The sequence below is a fragment of the Mandrillus leucophaeus genome, unplaced genomic scaffold (assembly GCF_000951045.1).
Source record: "Mandrillus leucophaeus isolate KB7577 unplaced genomic scaffold, Mleu.le_1.0 Scaffold658, whole genome shotgun sequence".
Lineage (NCBI taxonomy): Eukaryota > Metazoa > Chordata > Mammalia > Primates > Cercopithecidae > Mandrillus > Mandrillus leucophaeus.
Genome location: NW_012107119.1, coordinates 1,232,198 through 1,253,419, shown reverse-complemented (window position 1 = coordinate 1,253,419; position 21,222 = coordinate 1,232,198). Strand labels below are relative to the sequence as shown.

At 34.1% G+C, this 21,222-nt stretch overlaps 1 protein-coding gene across 6 annotated transcripts in view; it reads left to right on the top strand.

The window, feature by feature from the left end:
* Positions 1-21,222, top strand: part of MAPK10 (mitogen-activated protein kinase 10) — a 353,499-nt gene that overhangs the window by 285,538 nt on the left and 46,739 nt on the right. For all 6 annotated transcript variants that reach the window (XM_012001307.1, XM_012001303.1, XM_012001304.1 and 3 more), the window contains 2 exons: positions 13,969-14,151; positions 18,799-18,923. In XM_012001307.1, the coding sequence (XP_011856697.1) occupies positions 13,969-14,151; positions 18,799-18,923 (308 nt within the window). The remainder of the gene's footprint in view (positions 1-13,968; positions 14,152-18,798; positions 18,924-21,222) is intronic.

The following is a 21,222-nucleotide window of genomic DNA, read 5'->3' as shown; positions in this document are numbered from 1 at the left end:
TAGGCACCCAATTTTTGTTGGAAGAAAGAACTTAAAATACTTTAGTTAAAAATAAAGTTACACTGTTTTTACTTCTGATTATTCTTACTAAAACCTTTTTTTCTAATCTTCTATTTGACACACATTTTAAGAAGTCTTTCTGTCTAAATTGCTGTTTTGTCTTCTAAATATACATTTTATTAAATGACATCTATAATTTACCACATCAATGTTAATGCTATTTGAAACTATGCTGACTTTATAAAAATTGAATTCCTTCAGATTTCTTAAAAATCAGGAGGAATTTTAAAAAACAGGACTTCTTTTATTCCCAATGAATTATAAACTTGTGTTGGCCTTTGGGCGTGAATATGAAATTGTCTTTAAGTTTGGCTGATTTTAGATAATTTGATGAAAATAGATTCAATTTGTTAACCTCTTGCTTTTCCAGAAGTTCATTGTGGTTGAATAATTGGTAACTGAAATGAATATTTGCCATCTGTAAATTAAAATGAGTGTTTTTATGACCTTTGTTATGCTTCTATTAAGAAAAATTAAAACAGATTTCTAAAACTGAATTACCAAATACAATTTAACATTTTTTAGAATAGTTTCGTGGGAAAAGTTGCTTGTGTATCATTTTTTAACTTGGGTGTCAAAATTCCTTGTAAACAATGCTTTAGGGTTCTGGTAATGTGGCAGTATCCCGTTCAATGCCCTTGATATTTGGAAATGAAGTCCTTTATGGAGCTCTTTTATGGGGACATATTTGTAAATTTCTTGGAGGACGAATAAGAATCATTTTCTAAAGTATGTCTTCTGATTGTGGGCTGTGGTCTCTTAATTATTTCAAACATGTTGGGTCAAGTTTTAAATCAGTCTTTTTAAAGCAAACAGATTATGAACACTGAATATCAAACAATTAACCTCAACATGTAAGACATTACTGATGTAAAAAATACTGTTATTAGAAATGAGTTATCTGAAAAGACAATAAAATTATACCTAAATCTATTAAATAGAGACATTAAAATAGAGCTGGATATATGCCATATGTATAATATACACCTATATAATACATTATAAGGAGTTATTTTTAACCAGTATATCCTCATTTATATAAAAGCACTCTCAAAACAATGATTTCTAAAAGCTCTTGGAACATGAGCTCTGCAAATCTTTTTCTTATTTTTAATTTTTCTGGGTACATAATAGATATATATATTTATGGGATACATGAGATGTTTTGATACAGGGATGCAATGCATAATCATATCATGGAAGATGGAATATCCACTCCCTCAAGTATTTATCCTTTGTGTTACAAACAATTCAGTTATACTCTTTCAGTTATTTTAAAATGTACAATTAAATTATTATTTACTATAGTCACCCTGTTGTGCTACCAAATACTAGATCTTATTAATTCTTTCTAACTTTTTATTTTAGCCATTAACCATCCCCATCCACCACCTCCTCTGCTATCCTTTCCAGCCTCTGGTAACCATCCTTCTACTCTATCTCGATGAGTTCAATTGTTTTGATTTTTAAAATTAATTTTAATTTTCGTTTTAAGTTCCAGGGTACATGTGCAGGATATGCAGGTTTGTTACATAGGTAAACGTGGACCATGGTGGTTTGCTGCACCTATCAACTCATTGCCTAGGTATTAAGCCCAGCATGCATTAGCTATTTTTCCTAATGCTCTCCCTCCACCCACCTGGCTTCCCTGACAGGCCCCAGTGTGTATTATTCCCCTCCCTGTGTCCATGTGTTCTCATTGTTCAGCTCCCACTTGTAAATGAGAACATGTGGTGTTCGTCTTTCTGTGCTTTGCTTATTTCACTTAACATTTTTAAATGTATCACATTTTCTTTATGCATTCATCTCTTGATGGATGCTTAGGTTGCTTCCAAGTCTTGGCTATTGTGAACAGTGCTGCAACAAATATGTGAGTGCAGGTATCTCTTCAATATACTGATTTCCTTTCTTTTGTGTATATACCCAGCAGTGGGATTGCCAGATCATATTGTAGCTCTATTTTTAGTTTTTTTGAGGAACCACAGAACTGTTCCCCTAGTTATTACATGAATTTACACTTCCAGGAGTGTACAAGGGTTCCCTTTTCTCTACATCTTTGCCAGCATTTGTTGTTGCCTGTCTTTGGATGTAAGTTATTTTAATTGGGGTGAGATGATATCTCATTGTAGTTTTGATTTGCATTTCTCTGATGATCAGTGATGTTGAGCACTTTTTCATATGCCTGTTTGTCATTTGCATATCTTCTTCTGAGAAATATCTATTTAAATATTTTGCCCATTTTTAATCAGATTATTAGATTTTTTTCCTATAGAGTCGTTCGAGCTCCTTATATATTCTGGTTATTAATTCCTTGTCAGATGAGTAGTTTGTAAATATTTTCTCTCATTCTGTAGGTTGTCTCTTCACTTTGTTGATTATTTTATTTGCTGTGCAGAAGTTTTTAGTTTGATATGATCCCATTTGTCCATTTTTGCTTTGGTTGCTTGTGTTTGGGAGGTATTACTCCATAAATTTCTGCCCAGACCAATGTCCTAGAAAATTTCCCCAATGATTACTTATAGAAGATTGATAATTTGAAGTCTTATATTTATGTCTTTAATCTATTTTGATTTGTATTTTTGTATTGGTGAGAGATAGGGATCTGGTTTTATTCTTCTGCATATGGATATCCAGTTTTTCCACACCATTTATTGAAGGGACTGTCTTTTCCCCAGCGTATGTTCTTGGCACCTTTGTTGAAAATGAGTTCACTGTAGGTGTGTGGATTTGTTTCTGGGTTCTATCTTCTGTTCTATTGATCTATGTGTCTGTTTTTATGCCAGTATCATGCTGTTTGGTTACTATAGTTCTGTAGTATAGTGTGAAGTCAGGTAATGTGATTTCCTCCAATTTGTTCTTTTTGCTTAGGATAGCTTTGACTGTTCTGGGTCTTTTGTGATTCCATATAAACTTTAGGATTGTGTTTTTTATCTGTGAAGAATGCCATTGTATTTTAATAGGGACTGCATTGGATCTGTAGATTGCTTTGGGTAGTATGGACATTTCAGCAATATTCATTTTTCCAATCCATTAACATGTAATATCGTTCCATTTTTTTGTTTCCTATTCAATTTCTTTTCATCAGTGTTTTATAGTTTTTATTGTAGAGATCTTTCACTTGTTCACTTAAGTTATTTCTTAGGTATTTTATTTTATTTGTAGATATTGTAAATGGGATTACTCTTTTGATTTCTCCTTCAGATTGTCCACTGCTGTCATACAGAAATGCTACTGATTTTTTATGTTGATTTTGTATCCTGTGACTTTAGTGAATTTATCAATTTGAATAGTTTTTTGATGGAGTCTGTTTTTGCAAACATAACATTATATCATATGCAAACAAGAATAATTTGACTTCTTCTTTTCCAAGTTGAATGGTCCAGAAATGCCATCCAAGAGCCAAATCCTGAAACTGGTACCTCAAGAGCCTGCTTGGTGCTCTACCCACATTGTGGCCAAGCTGGTACCTAAGGTATAAGACAAAGTTCCCTTTACTTTCCCTCTGCTTTTTTGTCTCGCCCCATAGTCACCACAACTGGGAATGTGCTGAGTCTCACCTGAGGCCAGCAAGTCTCAGAGTTTTACCCAAGACCCTCAATATAGTACCGGGGTATTGCTGCTGGTTATTCAGGGCCCAAGGACTCTTCAGTTAGCAGGTGATGAATCCTGATACGACTGGGTCTTTCCCTTTAAGACAATGGGTTCCTTTCTGTCCTAGGGTGTGTCTAGAAATGTCATCTGGGAACTGGGGCCTGGAAGGAGGTCTCACAACTCTGATTGGTGCCCTAGCCTACTGTGGTTGAGCTGATATACAAAATGCAAGGCAAAGTTCTTTTCACTCTTCCCTCTCCTCTCCTCATGTGGATGAAAAAGGTCTCTTTTGGAGCCATGAGCTATGCACCATAGGGGTAGAGGTGGGGGTATGCCAGCACTCCCTTAGCTGCCCTGGCTGGTGTCTCAGTAGGTCACATGCCCCAAAAGTCCATTGACTCTGGGCCCAGTTCAGCACTAGGACTCTCCTAGGAGTTGCAGTCCTAGTGACCCTACTGCCTTTCAAGTTTATTCTCAGCCCAGAGAAGTTTCACCTGCAGTGGTAAGCCTTGTGGGAGCTCAAGTTCTGACTGCTGGGATTGGCGATTCCCCTCTGGCTAGGGCTGGTTTAAATGCTCCTTCCACGGGCAGGTGTCAACTGAATTTGGTTTGTTTTCACTTTCTGATATAACAAGGGCAGCACTGAGTTCATTTCCTCACAAATGCTGTGCTCTCCCTCTCCCCAGCACACAGAATTGCTGCTGGGGGATGGGAAGGGGTGGTACTGGCAATTAAAGACAGTTTCTCCTGCCTCTTCGGTGCCTCTTTCAGCAATATGGAGTTAAAACCAGATACTGCGAGTAGTCATCTGATTTTTGGTCCTTATGAAGGTGTTTTTGGTAAAGGTAGATGTTAAATTGGGGTCCTTTCAGGGGGAATGATTGGTGGAGCCTTCTATTTTGTCATCCTGCTCTGCCTCCCCAGACACATGTCTTCTTAATATATGAACTAACTCAAGAACAAAACTTAAAATGTTAAAAAGGTATTATGTCTTTTATCTTTTGGGCCTAAAAAAGTTTAACACATTGCTTTTAGTAGGTATTTTAAATATATGTGCCAAGTCTGTCCTACAGACTCTGGCTGAGTGACGGATGACAAAAGTACTCTGACACAGGTATTTTGCCTGACAGTGTGGCTAGGGGGACTGCACTCCTTAGCACCACCAATGAGAGTGCAGTGCAACCCAGAGTGCAGCCCCCATAAGCTGGTTACACTTGCATTTATTTAGTACAGATTTAATGACAAAGGCTTGGAGCAAACACAATTTGTGAGTAATTAACATTGCCAGCCCCCTGAGTAGAGAGCAGTCCTGTGCAGGAATGGTCAAAGGTTGGTTTCTGGAGACATAAGTAAACCAACGTATCTAGATAAGTTCCTTTACATTTCCGTGTTATCTACCCTTTGCCCTCAGGCTCTGGGTAACAGAATTTGGCTGCCTTCAGTCATTTCTCCTCTGAAGCTTTTGCAAAACCTCCCAGCCTTCGAAGAAGGTTTGCGTCTTTCCCTATAACTTTTTCTTACAATTTTCCCACCATCCTGACTGAACTCCTATATATATGTTAATTGAATTTTATTCAATCAAATGTGTTTTTAATGCTCTACAAATGAATCAAAATTTAACTGTTGGGATAATTTGGGGGGGGGGATGTAATGAATTTTATCATAGCTGATATTTTTACTTAAGAAATTATAAAATATTTTATATTAAGTGAGTTAATATTAAATGCATAGCTTTTGAACAAGATTAATAAATAGACACACATATGCTACCACTCAAGTTAAAAAATAGAACATTATCAATACTTTCAAATACTTTTATGTGCTCCACACCAACGACAAACTTCCTTTTCCACAGAGTTAGCCACAATTCTAAATATTTGTTTTTAGCATCTCTGCGACTTTCCTTATGTTTTTACTATATGCATATTTATCCTTAAGCAATCTATGGTTGAGTTTTATGTATTTTACATACCATACTGTCATCGTTATCTTGTGACTTGCTTTTTAAAAAAGTTAACATAGTTTTTAGATTTATTCATGTTCATGGACTGAACATAGTTAACTCATTTTCATTGCTGAATAGTATTTCAGTCTGTTAGTATCTATAACTAACCCATTACCCTATAAGTAAACTTTGGAATATATACAGATTGTATTTTTTTTTCCTTTAATAAACCATGGTATATGAATATATGCTTATAAGAGCACATGTGCAAGGTTTTCTTAATAATATATACCTGGGGTCATAGATATACACATTTTAAACTTTACCATGTAACATCAAATTGATTTCTAGAGTAACAGTTTATATACGTAGCTGTCTGCTTCACATCCTCATCAAGTTTTGCTATTGTCATATTTATTTTTAAATTTGTTACCAGTCCCTTGGATATAAAATACTATTTCACTGGAGGTTTAATTTACATTTCCTTGTCTACAAGGGATGCTAAGGATCTTTTCCTATGTTCATTGGCCACTAGTATTTTCCCTTGGTAAAATATCTTTTTTATAAAACAAAGAATGAACACATTTTTTTCTATTGTGCTTTTATTTTCTGTTGATTAGTAGACATTCCTTATATAACTTGGCACCTATTTTTTGTCAGTTTTATGTGTTACAAATATCTTCTTGTATTTAGATTATTTTCCCGTTTTATTTTATAGTAATTTTAGAAGTTGGCAATCTGTTTTTTCCTGTAATTTATATGTTTTATGTCTTAAGAATCCTTATATAACACTATCTTGTGCTATAACATTACTGCAAATATTTTAAAGTTTAGTCTCTTACATTTAAACCATTAGTCCACATGGAATGGATTTTTTTGTGTATATGTGAAAGAAGGACCCACTTTATTCCAGTTTCATTTTTTGACTAACTTACTCTTTCTTCACAGATCTATAATTCTGTCTCTCTAATAAGTTTCCACATATTTGGTGGGGAAGTGTCAAGTCCTGGGCTGTATATTCTGTTCCACTGGTTTGTGTATCTCCGCACGATGAACACCCTTTCTTAATGAATATAAATGTATGCTGTGAACTTAGATGAGGTAGGGTAAATACCCTTTGTTTTTTGTCATCTTCAGAATTATCTTGACTCTTAATGCACCATTGCTCTTCTATTAAGATTTTAGAATTGGCTTATTAACTTTTTAAAAAAGATCCCTATTGGTATTTATTTTGGAGTTGTATTTAAAGTTCAATTTTGTATAAAATGCTATTTTAATTAAGATGATTCTTTTAATTTTTCTTCTGAACATAAAAGGATCTTGGCACATGTTCATTTAGATAGTTGTTGTCCTGACTTAAATACACTATTGATGTTCGGTATTTCAGTTTTCTTTTTAGGCTCATAAATTGACAATATTTTTTTTTTCAAATAAAGGTGTTTGTTTAGATTCACCCTTATGATTGCCCCTTTTTTTGGCTTACCACTAGTTCTTACATTTTGACCTTTTATTTTGAGATGATTATTTTTTTTCTCCTAAAGTACGTATTTTGGAAGTATCTTTAGTGGAGTCTTTGATAATAAAACTCTTATTTTTAATCGAGGTTCTCTTACCTGAAAGATAGTTTGGTTAGATATAGAATTTTACATTGAAATTTATTTTGTTTTTGGCATTTGAAAGATATTATTCTACTTGCTTTTTGTTTACAGTATTGCTGGTGAATAATCGGTTGTCACTGTAATAGTCATTTTAGGAGATAATCTGTCATTTTCCTTCATTTGGGATTTTTTTTCTTGGTCTTTGATTATCTGCTGTTTCTCTACTATGAGACTGGGCATGGATTTCTTTTTTTTATTTCTTTTTCTTTTCTTTCTTTCTTTCTTTCTTTTTTTTTTTCCTTTTTTGAATTGGAGTCTTGCTCTGTCGCCCAGGCTGGAGTGCAATGGCACGATCTTGGCTCACTGCATGCTCCGCTTTCCAGGTTCACGCCATTCTCCTGTCTCAGCCTCCCGAGTAGCTGGAACCACAGGTGCCCGCCACCACGGCCAGCTAATCTTTTGTATTTTTAGTAGAGATGGGGCTTCATCATGTTAGCCAGGATGGTCTCGATCTCCTGACCTCGTGATCCACCTGCCTCGGCCTCTCAAAGTGCTGGGATTACAGGAGTGAGCCATTGCACCTAGCATAGATTTATTGTTATTTATCTTCCTTGAGTGTCATTGTTTCCTAGATTCCAACCTTTCTTCAATTACTGGATTTTCTCAGCTGTCGTTTATTTGAATATTTTATTTTTTCCATTCTTTATGTCTGTACAAAACTCTGATTGGACATAAAATAGACATTCATTTATAACTTAAATATTTTTGAGCACCTACTATGTACTGAGTACTTTCTCCAGAGATATATTAGTGAACAAAACAGACAAAAATTCTTATTACCATGATATTTACATTAAAAAGTGCAGGGTACTAGATGAAGGTGATAATAGCTATAGAATAAGAGAAACCAAAATGCTAGGATGGGGGCAGGGATTACTTCTATCTTCCTTTTTAAGTTTAAATATCAAAATCTTTTCAAGTGGCAGGTTTTCTTGACTTCATATAAGCTTGATTGCCTCTTCTTAACTTCCGTTGTATGTAGTGTTATATACAGAAATGAAAGTAACTTTCTCGATTTGGTCTTACAGAACAGAGTACAGTGTCCTTAAATTTCTACAGTGTCCTTAAATTTCTCTTAAGTAGATTCTATATTTCTGTTAGTGTAGGCTGTTTGTATTAGCTTCTTTGTTTATAATTATTTACCAAATTTAAAAGGACTTTAATATGTTTCAGCTTTAAAATAGAGATGCCAAATTACATGATCTCCAAGGCCTCTTCCCATTTTCAAAATACTATCCCATGCTGAGAAAATCAAATCTAAAATTTTTGAGGTCAGAATATCATACAACTGAAGGTGGGGGCTATTTACAAAAAATAAAATTAAAATAAAAAATTAGTCTTGTAAGAGGCCTGTGCAAATGAAACACCCCAAAGATTAACCTTCAATAGCTTAATGAAAATTCTGCCTTTGTAGCACATATTAATATATATTGGATTTGCTTGTATGTTACATGTCTCTCCATTTTTTGATTTGTAAGTAAAGATAGATTATAATACTGATTAGATTTATATCATGCTTCAAACATTAGCCTTGGATATTCCATGTCCCATATTGTAACACTAGCAATATGCTAGGACCAGTGTGCAAATAGCCTTTTACTTAATTTGCCAGCTTCATGTTTTGGCTTATAATTCCTCTTCCTATGCTCATTTATAATTAAAACAGATGTTAGTTGCAATGAACAATTGCAACTCACTTCTTCATATATCCTGTTACCAGAATCTGACAAGGACTTTTGAGAGGAAAAGAACATTTTTAAATATAAAATACCCTAAAAATGCTTCTCTTTTTCTTTTTTTGGGGGGAGGGAGGACAGAGTTTCTCTATTGTTACCCAGGCTGGAGTGCAATGGCGCTACCTCTGCTCACCGCAACCTGTGCCTCATGGGTTCAAGTGATTCTCTTGCCTCAGACTCCTGAGTAGCTGGGATTACAAGCATGCACCACCATGCCCAGCTAACTTTGTATTTTTACTAGAGAAGGGGTTTCTCTATGTTGGTCAGGCTGGTCTTAAACTCCTAGCCTCAGGTGATCCTCCTGCCTTGGCCTCCCAAAGTGCTGGGATTACAGGCATAAGCCTCTCTGCCTGCCCCTAAAAACATTTTTAAAGAAATAAAACAATTTGAAACATAACCATGAAAATCTAGATTCAGAACTCTATCATATGTTTGTGTGTGTGTGTATATATATATATGTATTTCTTTGTAAATGTTTTTAGAAAAAAATTCTTTTAACAAATTTAATCACAAAGAACTATAATTAGAACTTTCCATGGGTAGTACTCCCCAGGTAATAGCAGCATACAATTTCAGTTCTCCCACAGATGATGAGAGGCAGAATTCTTCTCCCTCTCCTGGGAGCCTACGTGTGCCACTTACTATAACTTCCCATGGCCTTTGCAGGAAAATTACATGGGTCAAAGAAGTAAACATTAGCACTTTTCTTTCTCCGAGTATTCTCAGGTGATTGACCCCCAAGTTTTCAGTAACAAACAGGTGTGGAATAATCTTTTGGTGAATTTGATCCTATTCTAATTTATGTCATAAAACTGAAACATGTTAGTATTTTACTCTTAGAACATCTAGACTTAGTAATTCACAAGAGACTTTTTCGTATATTCTACGTGAGCATTTCTCAAAATATAATCCCATCCTTGATTACAATTACCACTGATGTTTTTTATGATATCAGCCCAGACCTGTGGACTCAGAATCTTGTAGATGAGTAGGAAGGAGGGATATGTGTTTTTACGTTACGAGTATTTGAGTTTGGGAAACACAGTTTAATGTAATGACACCTAACACATGGCGCATGTGCTTCAGTTTCCTTATTGTGCATCTGTTGCAGACATTACTAATTGATCACAGAAGTCTTTCCTACGGAGCTAATATAAAGCCACACAAGCCTACTCAACATTGTGCCTAAAGAGCTGTTTGGCGTGCATGATAAAAGCCTCTCCTGGAACTGTTCTATACCGACATTGCTATTAGGCAATATTGTCTTTAGGAACACAGCTAAGAATTTAGAGATAAACACTGATGTTCTTTAAATTGCAAAGAGAAGTCAGAAAATTTCTGCACAAAGTATTGATATAAGGCCTAGAGCAGAGTGGAAAGCAAGTCAGAAACTATGAGTTGTCAGCTCTGGAAATCACATTCATAGTAACAAAAAGCAATCAATGATAGAAGAAAACATAAACAGAAGATATAGTCATTCAAAGGAGACAGCTGGATGAGGCCATTAAATAGTTCCTTATGATTCCACTTCGTAACTTCTGAAGGCTTAAATATGGATGGCACAAATTATGTTCATAATTATGACCCACAATACGCAGAAAAGAATTAGTCTTAAAAGGGGCCTGTGCAAATGAGAGGCCCCAAAATTGACCTTTTCATACATTATGTTTAAGGCATTATTGTTTTAGAAAGTTCCCTAACAAAGGAAGCTAAAGTAAGAGAAGTGCTTGAAATGCAGGTTAATAGCTAATTGATAATATTAATTGGAAAAATTTTCAATCTTAGGATTTCAGATACTAATTTTTGCTATTCATATTTACTTTGTTTTATTCTCCTATTATAATAGTATTTATTGAAGACCTTAGTAATAATCACATTTGTACATTATCTTGACATCATGCCCTACTTATAAAATTGAACTTCTTGCAATATAACTCTACTTTTATGTAGTCAATTTAGACTTATATCCGGTGATTTACTGTCAAATAATTCTTATTAAATGCCATTTTTCCATTTGTATTCAATACATTTCATAATTTATGTTAAGGGTGATAATTTCTAAAACAGTACATCAAAAATATAAAAACAAATATACTTATTGCTTTTCTGATAACTTCACAGGGCTAAGATCTGTAAATCCTCACTCTATGTGGTATAAAAATGGTCATTTATGGGTATTCTAAACCAAATAAATTATTCTACAAAAATGGTTTTGGTAATTCTTTAAAAACATATTTACCATGTTAACAATTAATACATAATCATAAAATCTAGTTAATATTTTATGTATTTTAAAAATGTAATCATTGTGGAAATCTGTTTTCCCATTTAAAAGATCACCTTATTTTCTATATAAAATATTAATAAAATTTATTGTTTTACAGGAATATGTCAGCCTGATAGACTAAGGAAGGGGCTTCAGAAATGTTCTTTAAGGGAATTGCTTGTGATGAAACACACCGTTAATTTTATGGCCAAATTAAAGCAATTTTTTACCATATCAATTCCAAATTTACTCTTTTTTCTTAATGGAATACTTGAAACAAGCACTAAACATGGAAACAGGAGGTACGACTTCCAGTCTTGCCTTATGTTAGGTTAATTATTATTATAAAGAAAAATTATGTGCTCAACTAAACTGGGCATAGTTGTTCATGTTCATATTCTATGAACAACTGAAAACAAGTACTACAAATATGTAGATACACACACATATGTTTATGGGAAGAAAAATCTTGAAATGGACTGGTTAAAATAAAGACACAGACTTTTAAAGATCACTGTAACTCAGATTTGCAATATGAACATTTAACTATTTCATTGACAATGATAAAGATTCTTGCCACCTTGTAAACCATTGCATCAAGAATCACAACAGTGTTTCATTTAAAAGCAACCTAAGGTAGGAAAGAGCACTGAGTGTGTCTCTAGACTCTAATTATGATTTATTAAAAGCAACATTTTAACAATTCTTATTTAACAAATTCCAGAATATCTGATTCTCCTTAAACTTTAATATAAATTATCAATTTTTTTTTTGTTGTTTGGGAATACTTCTTTAAAAGCAATTCTTTACAGTATATCTTTATAATTCTAGCAAATGTAATTAGGATATAATACTGTATTGGGATTATTTTGCCAACTTTGTTAAATGATTTATTTACAGAAAATCTGACATCTTCTTTGCCTCTATTTTAAGCTTGACATCAAGTGGTTAGAATTTTGAGGAAGTTTGACCAATGATGAAATGATAACTTGGTAGGGCATGCTAACCTAACTGTTAAAAAATGTCTCTTCATAATTTATAATGACAAGCACTTAGGTTTTATTTAACTACACTAATGTATTCTATTTAAATATGTCTAAGTACTTACAGCTTACCTATATCCATAGTATTAACACAGGCTCTTGTCTAAGAGTAATTTGTAACTCTAACCTTATATAATGTTTTAGTTTCGTTATTTCTAGGGATTCTGAATTGCCACTGTATTTTCTCATGTACATGATAATTAGATGAGCTTCTATCCAAGCATGTTCTTGTTTAATGATTGCTGCTGCTTTATAAAGGAGTATTATTGTTTTTCCCACATTCATTTCATATCTTGGTAGTCCATAGTTATATATTTTTTATTCCAATAACTGAGAGGATATGTAGTAATTTAAGTTTTATTCAGCCAGATTATAGGGAGGAAGAAGAGAATTTGCACATTAGTTTGATTTATCTTTGTTCAATCTCTTATCTACTGTGTGTGTATTACATATTTATTTTTGTTAAATACAGTTAAGTTTATGTTTAATCAGGACTGACAATCTTCAGTCCAAACCTCTTGAATAGCTAGGAGTAAAGACTTGACAAACTTCAACTAAGTATTATGGTAAGAGTCCCTTAACTGTCACACCTTACCTTAGTGGAAATGAATTAACTAACTTAACACCGAAGAACAGAGTTGTAGAAGAATAAGCAATGTAGGAGAGAATACTGCTTGCCATACTAGATTTAGGGGGAATTTCCAAGGTCTCTATTACTCACTGACACATGTGAGGAAATCTGTTTGAATCAGTCGTTTCCAGTTGGTTCTTCAGAGTAGATGGTGTTTATCATTATCGAGGCTCTGATATATTGAATATTAATGACAGATGAAAAAGAGAATCTCAGTCATTGAGTATGTCTGCCAAAAGAGCTAGTTCCAATTTAAAAGGGTATTAATTTTCATAGAGAGGTAATATTTTTTCTGTGGTATTCCCCATGCTTAATGTACTTTCTAAACTTGAATGTACTTGGATAGAAATCTGTTGTTTTAAATTGAACATTCCTCTGTTCACCCTCTTATTTCATTGAAAACAATATTCCGTGATGTCAGCAGTAAAACAATAGGTATGAAATTGGTGGCTTCTTTGTTTAATAAATATGATTTTTAGGAATTTGACAAAGAACTAATGAGTTGTTTTACTATAAAAGTTATATTGACATGCATAATGCATAGAAAAAAATTCCAGATTTTTAGAGAAGAAAAAATATCTTAAAGGTAATTTAAGAAAATGTAAATGAATGTAATCTAAAATATTTGTGTACTTATCATTTTAAAAATATAAATATTTGAGGTAACTTCAGAATAAAAATGTCACTATGATGTTCTAAAACACACGATTATATAGAAGTTAATCTGCAGAATATGAGATTCATCTTGTTATTTGAATGACTTTTTATCTGTACACCCTAAAGACTATTTCATGATATCTTATTTTGTTAAATAACTGCTAGTTTTCCAAAAGTATATAAGTTTCAAAAGTGAATTTAAAATTTCAAGAAGACTCATAGCCTGACATATCTGCTTTTATATATTCATTCTTTGTTGCTTATTAAAACTCTAGTTGCATTAAGTAATGACTGTTCAGGACTTTGAGAAGCATTAGTCTCCCAATTGTTGAAAGGCTAGTGGTCTGCACTTCTTTTTTCCCTTAACTGTTCAATTCTCAGATATTGACCAGTGGAATAAGGTAATTGAACAACTAGGAACACCATGTCCAGAATTCATGAAGAAATTGCAACCCACAGTAAGAAACTATGTGGAGAATCGGCCCAAGTATGCGGGACTCACCTTCCCCAAGCTCTTCCCAGATTCCCTCTTCCCAGCGGACTCTGAGCACAATAAACTCAAAGGTATGCCCTTCAGGAATGACTTGAGGACGACTATGAGGGTGACAGGTCAAACAAGCACACGGTATAGAGACCTCTCTCTCTTTCTCGTTCTTTCCTTTTATTTTTAGTTGACACATGATAATAGTACATTTTTGTGGGATCTAGGGGTTATTTTGAAACGTGTATGGAGGTATAATGGTCAAATCAGAACAATTAGCATAACACATCACCTAAAACATCGATCAATTCTTTAATTGGCACAACCTCAAGTTAAAGATACTTCTTCGAAGATCGTTCCTACAAAGGGGAGTAGCCACAGATTTTAGAATTGTCTGGATATTCAGGGCAGGGCGCGGTGGCTCAAGTCTGTAATCCCAGCACTTCGGAAGGCCAAGGCGGGCGGATCAAGAGGTCAGGAGATCGAGATAGACCATCCTGGCCAACATGGTGAAACCCTGTCTCTCCTAAAAATACAAAAAAATTAGCTGGAGGTGGTAGCGTGCACCTGTAGTCCCAGCTACTCGGGAGGCTGACGCAGGAGAGTCGCTTGAACCTGGGAGGCAGAGGTTGCAGTGAGCCGAGATCGCACAACTGCACTCCAACCTGGCGATAGAGTGAGGAGACTCCATCTCAAAAAAAAAAAAAAAAAAAAAGAAAGAAAAAAAGAACTGTCTGGATATTCAGAGAGAAGTTATTGAATAAAATGTGTGACAATGGTGTGCCCTAAGTATTTCACGGGGAGTTACATAGAATCTTAAAATTATTTTTTGAGATATAACTCTAAAAAACCAACATAATATACATTGAAATCATTGTTCCAATCCTTTTTATTGCCTGGAAAATATTTTCAATGCAAGGTTTAGTTGTAAAATCTTGGAGATGCAGGTGTCTGAACTTCTTTTTCTATAATTTATGGAGTGCTTAAATTTTTTCATTTTAAAATAGGGAATGAGATTTTACGTACATATTTTTATTCAATATAAACACTTCCATTAATAAGTCTTTTTTTCTGTCATGTTGTTGGCAGTTAATATACTTGAGTAACAAATATCTTCACCAACAGAATTGACTTAATAATGCCTCAGTCTAATTTGGAGACATGGAATAAATTTGGCAATGCATAAAGTGTAATATAAATAATACTCAAATTCTTATAATTTAGAACACTCCTAAAAATCTTATTTTGAAATAAATCTGACTGTTTTCCCCCGCCTCGTTTCAAATTTGCCCCATGCCTTAAAATCTGTGTGACCCTGAGCAAGTTACCTAATTTTTCTTTCCTTGTTTTAACAAATGAACGTAGAGAAAACCCACCTTATAGGGCTATTGGGAGGATTAATTGACTTAATAATTTGTCAAACACTTAGAGCAGTGCCTGGCTCACTGTGGATGCTCAGTAACTGTTAAATATAATAAAATAATAATTTAAAAATGTACCTGTAAATTATCAAAAAAGAAAAACTTAAGATACATGCTTTTTAAATTTAGCCCTAAATGTTATGTGGACAATTAATTATCTGCAGACTTAACTTACAAACTTAATGTGTATAGCTAAGGAAGACTTAAATGAGATGAGGAAGCTAAAATGTGGTGCCACTGTTTTCCAGGATGTTTTCATATCCTCTAAACTTTTATCTAATGGGTTTTAAATGTGCAACACTGTTTCTGTGCTCTTGACACATATTACACAGTTGGATTTCTTCCTTCAATTGCCTCTATAGACTCTTACTGACAATGGACTAAATTATTTCTAAATCTACTGCTGATAAGATCAACATTGCCTATATCCAGATTGAAAAAGAGCTGATACTCCAATTAAAGATCTTATAGAAATCATGTCTTTGTAATACTATTGAGATATCAAGCAAAAGTAATCCCTTCTTTTGAAGACACTGGCAGCAATACAGAGACAACAAAGTTCTCATTAAACTACTGTATGAAATCACAATAAAAAGGCTATTAAGATATACTTCATAATGTAATTCCAATTTTCTTGAGTTTACTTTTTAAATCAATTTGAATTTCTGCAATTATTTTTGTAAATGATAAACTAGTTTGCATATTCGATTATTGATTTTAATTTTAAATATAAAATTGAAAATCTATAAATAATCTTAATATACAAATAACCAAAGAGAATAATGTATTCTACTGTGTTTGGAAAAGAGCATAACACATTTGCTTTCAAATGATAGAATGAAAGATAAAGCATTGAAACATTTTTCCATATTGTTTCCTAAAAATAGTATTGATTATTGTTTCTTAGCAAGATGATTTGGTATTGGTATAGTTCATGACCCTATTCATGAATAGCCCATTCTAACCCCAGTCCTTTCTTTTCTTTTTTTCTTTTCGAGACAGAGTCTCTCTGATCTGTAGCTGGGACTACAGGCGCCCGCCACCAAGCCCAGCTAATTTTTGTATTTTTAGTAGAGATGGGGTTTCACCGTGGTAGCCAGGATGGTCTCAATCTCCTGACCTCGTGATCTGCCTGCCTCAGCCTCCCAAAGTGCTGGGATTGCAGATGTGAGCCACCACCACACCCGACTAACCCCAGCCCTTTCTAAGAGCAGAAAAATGGATAGATTTGATGAGAGAATCCATGAGAATGGTACATGAATTTGGATGTAAAATCAGTTACAAATTAAAGAGATCTTTAAAGCAATGAATAAATAAACACAGCCCTGTTAGGCTATTAGGAGGCCATTGGCAATGAGAAAAATTAAATATTGAATTAATGTATAAGTATTTCTGTATTTTTGTTGTTCTTGTGCAGTTCAGAGTTTTAATTTGAAAGTAATGATAATAAGTTTCTAGGATTGAGTTTCCCAGAAAAATGGATAATAGAAATAAAAAGTTCTTAAGGTTGATTTAACTAGTGATTTTTCATATTTGTTCAGAAAATTAAAAGATATATTTATTCATGTAATTACTAAAAGAAAATACCTACAGGTAAAATATTAATTACTACATTTTAACTGTAGTATGGTTAATATGTGAAAAATACATGAACAGCACTAGAAAAAATATGCCAATAATCACAGTCATTGCCTCTAACTAGTGGGGTTAGATATTATTTCCTGATTTTTATATTTTATGTAATTTTCAAATTTGTAGAATTAGTCAAATTGTCTTAATCTGAAAAACTGATTAAATAAAAATTGATACATATCCACAGTCATCTAAGTTGATTTTTTGAAAAATCCATTTAAATTTTGTTCTCTTTAATTTGATGTTTTACCATATATTTAGAATAAACTGAATATTTTCACCATTCAACTTTCAAATCAGTTGAGTAACAATATTGATTTGAGATATTCATTTCTGTTAAAACTTTTTGTAAAAGCCTGGGGGAGGGATAGTATTAGGAGAAATACCTAATGTAGATGACAGGTTGATGGGTGCAGCAAACCACCGTGGCACGTGTATACCTATGTAACATGTGTATACCTATGTATAACTATGTGCATGTTTAAACTTAAAGTATAATAATAAAAAATGTACATGTTTTTAGAGGTTAAAATTAATGTGTCTTTTAACAATGTTATTAAATAAATATGCTATCACCATATAATTTTATAACTGTTACTGCCCACAACCATAAAATTAATTATGATAGCATTTACATAATATAGAGTTTTTCATTAGTGTCTGGTGTAGCATTAGACTGGCTTCAGTCTTTAGCTGCTGGATTTCATCAAGTCATGACTTCCTTTTATTTAATTCCATGGATTAAAAATACCTGATGATTACAGAATGTTAAAATAAAATTCAGTAATTGAATGGTATTTTTTCTATCACATCAATTCTTTGGTTGTTTTTATGTATATAAGAAATTTGTGGCTGGGAGCAGTGGCTCATTCCTTTAATCCCAGCATTTTAGGAGGCTGAGGTGGGAGGATCCTTTGAACCCAGAGCTCGAGATCAGCTTGGGCAATGTAGGGAGACCTTATATTTACAAAAAATAAGAAAAAATAGCCGGGCATGGTGGTGCATGCCTGTAGTTCCAGTTACTCAGGAAGCTGAGATGGGAGGATCCTTTGAGCCCAGGAGTTACAGGCTGCAGTGAGCTGTGATCATTCTACTGCACTCCAGCCTGGCAACAGAGGGATACCCTGTCTCAAAAATACATACATAAACAAACAAACAAACAAACAAACAAAAAGAAAAAGAAAAGAAATTTGTATGATACAAGCTCTTAAGTCAATTTGTATACTAAAATCCTGATAATTCCATTGTATGAATGAGACTATAAAGACACATGTGTTGATTAACTTCAAACAGCTGTCCAGACATTTGTTGAATATCATGCATTTGCACTCTGTGCTCTTTATGCTGTTTATCCCATATTCATACAGGTTACCAAAGAAGATGATTTTGCTTACATAAACTCCCCAGGTTGATACATTTTACTTAGAAGTTTGAGTGAATAATTATATACTCAAAGTGTTATAACCCTTAGAGAGCCTCAGAATGAAGCCTTAGGCTTAGAGACCCAAAGAAACAGGTGTAAAATGCATTTTCTTTTCCATCACATCAAGGGATTTACCTGATGTTTGGAAGGAAGATACTATCCCATACTTTATTTTCTTAATTTCCTCTCTGTCCAACAAATTTCCTTACTGAAATCAAAATCTTACTAGTTGTTTCTCTCATTTATTGTTTCAGCCAGCCAAGCCAGGGACTTGTTGTCAAAGATGCTAGTGATTGACCCAGCAAAAAGAATATCAGTGGACGACGCCTTACAGCATCCCTACATCAACGTCTGGTATGACCCAGCCGAAGTGGAGGCGGTAAGATAGGCTGCCTTTACTTTACTTCCACAAACAAATCATAGCTCATAGCAAAACACTGAGTAGAACTAGAAGCCAAAAGAATGCACAATGGATTTTTCTAATTTCTAAGTCCAACGTCTGTTATCTGCCCCTCTAAAAGCTATTTTCTTCAACATATGTTTTAAATACTTTTCAGGACTTACTAGAAGAGGGTATGATTTAGTCCAACAAGCCTTAGGGGTCCATGACACACTACCATTTGTTTCTGTTAAATTGCCAACACTTGTGGTTCTTCTTGTGTATTTGACTGCCAGCCTCTTCTAATGCAAACTTAGTGGTAGGAAATAACAGAGGACAAGTTGCTTAGCTTGTATTTTTTTTGAAGATACCTGCCACTAGTAAAATGTGATACTTAAGACTATTTCAATTAGAAAGCTTTTATAAGACCATTGGTGGCTTTGTGAAACCTTGCGTGAACTAGATAAACTAGAAGTGGGTATTTCAGTAAGTAGATTACTTCAGGTTGATCAGTATGATGTATCTCCGTGTCTTATACCCAGACATGGAAAATCTTCTCAGAAGTGTAACTATTTTAAAATTATTTTTCAAGCATTTAATATCTTCTATTCAACCTCTTTCTTTCATCTTTACCTCTCCTTTCCTCTGTATGGATCCAGGCAGGGCAAGGGGAGCTTGCTGTTGCCCATGTGTGTTCTATAGGCCTCCTGATGAGAATTTCCTTTCTGTATCACCTTTAAATGTTCCTATCAGCCATGTTACCTTCTCCCATAAACATGAGGAACTTCTCAAATTCTTAGAGTACCTGTGCTAAATAATCTCATTTTCTTTTACATAATACCTGCAAATCCATTTGTTTGAATTTGTTCTTAATCTTTCATTTGAAATGCTGTTTGTTTCTCCCAAGGTATTCCTGAGGATATTTTCACTTTCCTTCAGTTTTCTTTCCTCTGCTTCACCATGTGTTTTTCCACATCAGAGGTGCTAGATTCAAACACATAATTCTCATTTCTTCATTCTTCACTAGAGAAGATATGAAAGATGGCAGTGAGGACTAGGTAGAATTGAACCTTACAGACACAATATTCAACAGGTCCTTTTCATAATGTAACCCAATCTTTAAGCATTTACAAACTTCGGGGAAAACACTTACGTGGTTAATGAGTCTCCCAAGTGTGGAAACCGAGGTGTAACCATCATGTACTACATTTTTTTTTTTTTTTTAGACCGAGTCTCGCTCTGTCGCCCAGGCTGGAGTGCTGTGGCGCTATCTCGGCTCACTGCAAGCTCCGCCTCCCGGGTTCACGCCTTTCTCCTGCCTCAGCCTCCCGAGTAGCTGGGACTACAGGCGCCCGCCACCAAGCCCAGCTAATTTTTGTATTTTTAGTAGAGACGGGGTTTCACCCTGTTAGCCAGGATGATCTCGATCTCCTGACCTTGTGATCCGCCCGCCTCGGCCTCCCAGAGTGCTGGGATTACAGGCGTGAGCCACCGCGCCCGGCTACATTTTTTTTTAAAGATCTGCTCTCTTAATTAGTTTTACAATGATGTTGAAATTTCGTTTTGCCTCAAGTTAATTTTTAGTCATTTTATTTGATTCGTAAGAAATAAAATCCCTACAATTAAATATTTCTGAGTTTAATTATAATGTTCTAAAAATTAATATATATTCTTACAACCAAAATATAGAACCTCCTCCAGTCTCTCACACTTGGGAAATACTTGCAAAGATGTTCTTGGGGTAGAATGAAGTAATGAAGTAAGTGAGAGAAAGTATGATGTATATGTATATGAAAATTAAGTGTAAAAATTTTATCTCTGATGAAATTAAAGAAAGTATTTTAGGTTATGTTGATAAAAATTTTACATAAATATATGTATTATCTGAAATTGTTTCTCCTCATTTATTTTGAGGCATATTAACTTATGCCTCATTATGTGGCATATTTATTCATATTTATTTTTTCTTACACCTAACTTAATGCGTATACTCTGTTTTTAATGGGTTGTGGCCTAGAGTTTAATTAGAGTCATAAAGTCTGCATTTGTATTTCACTTGTAATTATGTTGCCTATAAAAGAGACAGTTGCTTGGAATCTATAACAACATTTTACTGAATAGTATCAATTTGTTTTAAATTTTAACTTTTTATTAAAAAATTCTTTGTAGAATGAAAAGATAAAATTTAAGATACTAAAATAGTTGGAGCCTTTTTCTTAACTACTTTGACATTGACATGCTGGGGCATGGATAGCAACAAGGCGGGATGTATGAATTTTAGGGGAAGGATCTGATAGAG